At 42.7% G+C, this 6000-nt stretch overlaps 1 protein-coding gene across 7 annotated transcripts in view; it reads right to left on the reverse strand.

Annotated features, from left to right (window-relative positions):
- Positions 1-5752, reverse strand: part of SUGCT (succinyl-CoA:glutarate-CoA transferase) — a 506744-nt gene extending 500992 nt beyond the window's left edge. For 3 of the 7 annotated variants that reach the window (XR_012088437.2, XM_073003759.2, XM_073003758.2), the window contains exons 1-3: positions 5444-5752; positions 336-387; positions 163-236 (exon numbers count right to left, since the gene is read on the reverse strand). Coding sequence is in view for 6 of the 7 variants with exons in the window: in XM_073003759.2 (XP_072859860.2) it covers positions 163-236; positions 336-387; positions 5444-5627 (310 nt within the window). In the remaining variant the exon portion in view is untranslated. The remainder of the gene's footprint in view (positions 1-162; positions 237-335; positions 388-5443) is intronic. The other 4 variants (XM_073003761.2, XM_073003762.2, XM_073003757.2 and 1 more) reach the window with 3 other exon arrangements.
- Between the last annotated feature and the right edge of the window lie 248 nt (positions 5753-6000).

The following is a 6000-nucleotide window of genomic DNA, read 5'->3' on the forward strand; positions in this document are numbered from 1 at the left end:
TCATCAAAAAAGCAATATTTCCAAGCCCTACAAATCAGATGTGTGAAATATGTTGATCTCTCTGCTGGACTGTGATCATTAAATGTGTGTCTTATCTCTGAGATTAACATGGCAATGCCAAAAAGACTCTGCAGAGAAAAAAAATAATGTACATAAGTTTACCTGGTTTTTCAACTTTGATTACTTCAGCTCCAAGGTCTCCCAGATTCATGGTGGCAAATGGACCTGCAAGTACCCTGTAATATTGAAAACTATTACTTTTGTGTCAGTATTACCACCTCCATACTAGGCAACTTTAAAAACAGTATCCAACTACTTTCAGGGAAAGCACAAACCTGGTTAGATCAAGAATTTTTATACCATCTAATGGCTTCACAATACTGGCACCTGGGCATAAACAAAGAAAATGTTATTAAGCCTTTTAGAACATACATCTTCTGTTACAGACATTCAAGCAAAGTTTTCTCTATATGTAGAAAAGCAAAGAGGGAAAATATATCAGTGATCAATGTTGACAAGCATAAAACTAAATCCAGTTGTTAGTCCAAAATGGAGTAGACCTATGAAATTAAGTGCTGAATTGTAAGTCAACGTCTATGTAATTATCATTGATTCAGTGCATCTATTCTAGTTGGGACAGCCAGTCAGATTCAGGTCCTGGACATTACAACAGAAATATTTCTTCTTTCCTATTGAGTCAGATTTTTTTTTAAAAAAAATACAATTCTGCCACCCTTTGGAAAGATGTTTTGGTTCCAACATACTCACATTAACTCATTGTCATGCTCTAATCAGCATGAATGCTTAAACTCCCACCAAATTATGAGGGAAGACAAAAACGGTTGTTGTGGGTTTTTCGGGCTCTTTGGCCATATTCTGAAGGTTGTTCTTCCTAACGTTTCGCCAGTCTCTGTGGCCGGCATCTTCAGAGGACAGCACTCTGTGCTCTGGTCACCAGAGCACAGAAAGAGCCGAAAAACCTAAAACAGCCATTAGATCCCAGCCGTGAAAGCCTCCGCGAGCTGCCAGTGTGCCAATGTTCTCTCAAAAATACCTGGAAGAGGCAAAGGAGAAACAAGTGACATCTTTAACTAAAATAAAAGGTTTTTAGTTATTACAGCCAATGGCAAAAGGGAACAGAGGTCCCACACCTTTAAGAGCAGCCTTACAATAAGAAAACCCAACAGATGTAGCAGCTCCTTCTGCACAACTCTTAACCAATGTCAATTAATGAAGGAAGGAAATGAAGGATCCTTGTCCTCTTTCACATCTGCCCACCAAATTTTGGTACAGTGGGGTCTTGACTAGAGAACTTAATCCGTATTGGAAGGCGGTTCTCAAGTCAAAACGTTGTCAAGTCAAATCTGCATTTCCCATAGGAATGCATTGAAAACCATTTGATGCGTATCTGCTCTTCTCCGTCCATAGAAACTAATGGGAAGCTGCTATTCTGCCTTCGACCACTAGAGGGGGATATTTTGTTTCTTTTTTTTCTTAGGTCAAGAAAGGTTCAGGGAAGGCAGGGAAAATACAGTCCAGGCATGTTTTTTTCAGTTCTTAACTCAAATCTAAGTATGTAAGTCAAGTCAATATTTTCCTATGAGAGTGGTTCTTAAGTCAAAATGTTCTTAACTCAAGCCGTTCTTAAGTCAAGACCCCACTGTATTAGAATTTTCATTTATTAACTGACATTGGTTAAGTAACATAGTTGCAATTCTGTACACACTCACCTGGGAGCAAGACCAGTTGTGCCTACTGAGCCCAACAGTGCCTATTTCTGAATAGGATTATTTATGAATGCCAGTTGATGGTTGAACAGAAACAATAGCCTGAATACCAAGCCAAAATTCTCTTATGTAATGTTACACCCATACAAGCTGATTACATCATCAGCCATGGATTTTATTGTTCATTAAAAATTTACTATTCCACCCCTTCCCCCAAGTTCTGATGTTCCCTCGGAATCCCTTTTGATCTGGGGAAACCTTTGGGAAGCCTCAAGACAGGAGGAGCCTCTAAAGCACACCAACAGTGGCAGGACCAGCAGTGGTGATTTGTTTGCACTGAAGTCGAGCCCCCACCTGTCCCAAGGCTCCCAAAGCTTTCACCAGGTCAAAAGGGTGCCTCTGGGAGATGGAATAAGAAACTTTTAATGAGTGATAAAACTCTTGGCTGATACCCTCATCAGCTTGCGCAGGTGTAACTTTGCACAAGAGGATTCTGGCCAATGCCTTTCTGCCTTATTCTGCTCAGAAATGGTACAATGTGTTTCCGTCTATTGCTATTGTCAATTGCAACTAAGATTATTCTGCACACCTGTATGCAGTACTATCCTTACATTTCACACTCCATGCCCATGTATATAGGGAGTGGTGAAGAAGTGGTCCTCCAAACATTGTTGAAATGCAGATTTAGGGACAGCTTTCCAAAGTTTCAGGAATGTTTCCTTCATAGACATAATCGCTGGTGATCTTCCATTCATGTACTAACCAGGCCCAATCTTCCTCATAAAATTCAAAATAGAACAAGATCAGGTATATGAAGATCAGAAGAACTGCATCTCTCTATATGAACTATAAAAGCTGTCCTGCGTTTTAAGATCAAAAAAGGGTCTTCCTCTCAATACTGCTACTCTCACAGATATGCATGAAGAGACAGGAAGAGAGAGTCTTCTTAATGGCTGTTCCCAGGCTGTGGAACTCTTTTCCACAGGACGCCAGGCCAACCCCACCCCCTCTGCCTCCTCATCTGTCCTTTTACCAGCAGGCAAATACTTTTCTTTTCAGGAAGTCTTTGAAAAAATAGCTGGCTGTCAGAGAAGGGGTTTAAATGGAAAATTTTGTCCTTTTTACCTTTTTAATGTGCTTTCGAATGGCTTTAAATTGTTTTCTATCCAATAGTTTTAACAAATTGTGTGTTTAATTGCTTTGCAACACTGTAATTTATTGCACTTTCAATTGCCTTAAAATTTGACTTTTAAATATTATGCAAACTGTCCTTGGTCCCTGTTTTAAGAGAAAGTCAGGGTATAAATAAAATTAATGAAAAATGAATGAATTTGAGTTTGCCCAGTGGCAGCTGAAGGATCAAACCTCCCTTCCACCCACCTAGCCATATAACTGCCATTTGAAGATAACACTTTCTATACTGAATCCATGAAAATGCATACTATATTTACTAGTCTTTGAGGTACTTCATTTTGCGGAAACAGCTACCTCTCTGAAGCCTGTCAGTTGACAGTAACATATCACCTCAAGACATGTGGTATCTTTTTTCTTTCTTTCTTGTTTAACATTTATTTAATACTTGTTTCTGTGCTCCAAGCAGCGTTGAATGGCGCTGGTGATTTAGACCTTTCCATTTCTTCTGGTTCTGAAACAGCAACAAAGTGCTATTGTGGACGACTTATGACAGAGGCCACATACAGTGGTGCCCCGTATAGCAATGTTAATCCGTTCCAGGAAAAACGTCGCTATCCGGAAACGTCGCTATGCGGGGGGGGGAACCCCACAGGAACGCATTAAACTCCATTTAATGCGTTCCTATGGGAACAAAACTCACTGCTAAGCGGGAATCCTCAATCTGGCCGCCATTTTTGCCACCTCGGTAAGCAAGGAACCAGCGCGAAAACTCTGCGGGCGGCCATTTTCTTCTTCTGGCAGCCATTTTGGAACCACCAATCAGCTGTTCCAAAACATCGCAATGCGAAGATCGGTAAGCAAATTGCTTACCGATCATCGCAATGTGATATTTAACCTATTCAGAACATCGCAATGCGATCGCATTAGCGATCGCAAAAAATGCGTCGCTATGCGGATTCGTTGTTAAACGGTGCGCTCGTTAAGTGAGGCACCACTGTATATGTGTGTGTTTGTGTGTATAATGACTATCATGTTACAAGTAATACATACAAGGCTTAACATAGTAATCTATCATCTTACTTATTATGTAATTTAACTGTTGACCACCAGCTATTCATTCCCACGTTTCATAATGTCACATTTACACCATTCCCCATTTCATCTTAGAGAAATATCGACCAACAGTCTAAATGCTTCCAATTGTTTTCTGAGCCACATGTTTCCACATTTATTTTATTAGCATATTTTAATAATAATAATAATAATAATAATAATAATAATAATAATAATAATAATAATAATAATAATAATAATAATAATAATAATAATAATAATAATAATAATAATAATAATAATAATAATAATAATAAAGGCCTTTATTAAGACATGTGATATCATTAAGAATTAACCACCATTTGCAAACCCATGTTTCAGTTACTATTAGGTGAAAAAACTGCAAGATGTCCTCCTGGTTTTCTTTTTTAACTGAAGTTAACCCTGCCCCACATCCAATTATCTGAACAGAAACAGTCAGTAACTAATGGAGAAAGAAGTGGCATAACAATAGATATGCAAGAAAATCATGGATGAGTAGCATCAACAACCAGAGAGGAAACAAGTCAAAATAACATCAACAACCTAAGGGTGTATGAGAGAGAGAGAGAGAAGAATGGAGAATCCACAGAATCAACTGGCTACAGCTGTGGTTCTCACTTCTCTTTGGGGGAAAGTGTTGACAATTAGTTTTTAGAGCCAATCTGCTGCTTTCTAGACAAGCTGAACTTTAAGTGTCAATGTTGCCAACTAATGGCTCATTAGTTGGCAACATTGCTGACTAGACTCATTTGTTAGCAACACAAGTTGGGAAAGTCTGGTCTGCCCAGATTCAGTGAAAGATCTACTATGAAATTCATTAAACTTAAAACTTCAGGGCCTCTAATCTTGGAGGGCCCCCAAAACTACTTTAAACTACATTTTAAAAATGTGGCGACCTGTTGTGGAACAACGCCGTTGAAGAAGATAACACTGGTGACCCAACCTCATGGCTGGTTGTGAAGAGGCTCCACCAGAGTTCAAGCTTCAGGGCCCTAGAAATGAAGGTCTGCTACTGCCCAGATGGATAAAAAGAATGGACAGTATATTCCCTACAATTATGTTGCTTTGCTTCTTGCAATGAAACTGCCTCAAAGATAACATGCATCAGGTATGCTTGATGACTACATGAAGAGGGTCTTCTCTGTTGCTGCTCCCAGACTCTGGAACTCCCTCCCACAGGAGCCCAGGTTGGCCCCATCTTTGCTGTCCTTCCACAAGCAGGTGAAGACGTTTCTCTTCAGGCAAAGTCTTCCCCCAATGACTGGCTTCCTTAGTAGAGTTTTAACTGGATTGTTGTACCTTACTGCTCATCAGTGAAGGTACTTTGGGCATTTGGGGCAACAAGCTAAACTTACGAAGCAGGCTAACGCGGGCTGGCGCTACCCCCCCCCCCCCAAAAGGCTCTCCGGAGCACAGGGACCCGAAGGTGCACGTGTGCGCGGGCTTGGCAGGCGCTTTGCGGAACCAAGAAGGTCAAAAGTGGCTACCTGGAGCGGGGCAGCTTCCCTCGCTCAGCCCCCTGGCGGTACCGGGGCAGCAGGGAAGGCGCCCAGGCGGGGGGCAGCACAGGGCACCCCGAGGGCAGCCGACGCCAGCGGACCAAGCGGGGCACCCGCTCTGTCGGAGACGGTACGCGTGGCAGCTCCTTCTAGCCAGCTCGACCCTCAGCATCGCGGCCACCGTCAGCAACCCACCGCCGAAGCCGAGACCAGCAAGCACGCCGGGCAGCAAAAGAGCACAAGCACCGCCCTAAACTTTTGGACTCTCGGTACAATGTCCCAGCGCTCTACTCTGCGCAGGCGCGCTCGGCTCCTTTCTGTTTCTACTGCTGCCCCCGACTTCGGGGTGCCGGGCAAGAGTGCGCACGCGCCGCCGGCGCCGCCTAGTGAGAAAGTTGCGAGGTGTCCCCCTCTTGTTACCATTTTCTGAGGGCCGGGGTGGCGCGTGGGGGGGGGGTCTTTATCGTCGACTCCGGATGCCACGAAGGCCTTCAAAGCGACAGAAACCTGCAAGGACGGCGTTACCCCATCGCGACGACACTGAA

This window comes from Pogona vitticeps, chromosome 6, assembly GCF_051106095.1.
Source record: "Pogona vitticeps strain Pit_001003342236 chromosome 6, PviZW2.1, whole genome shotgun sequence".
Taxonomy (NCBI): Eukaryota; Metazoa; Chordata; class Lepidosauria; order Squamata; family Agamidae; genus Pogona; species Pogona vitticeps.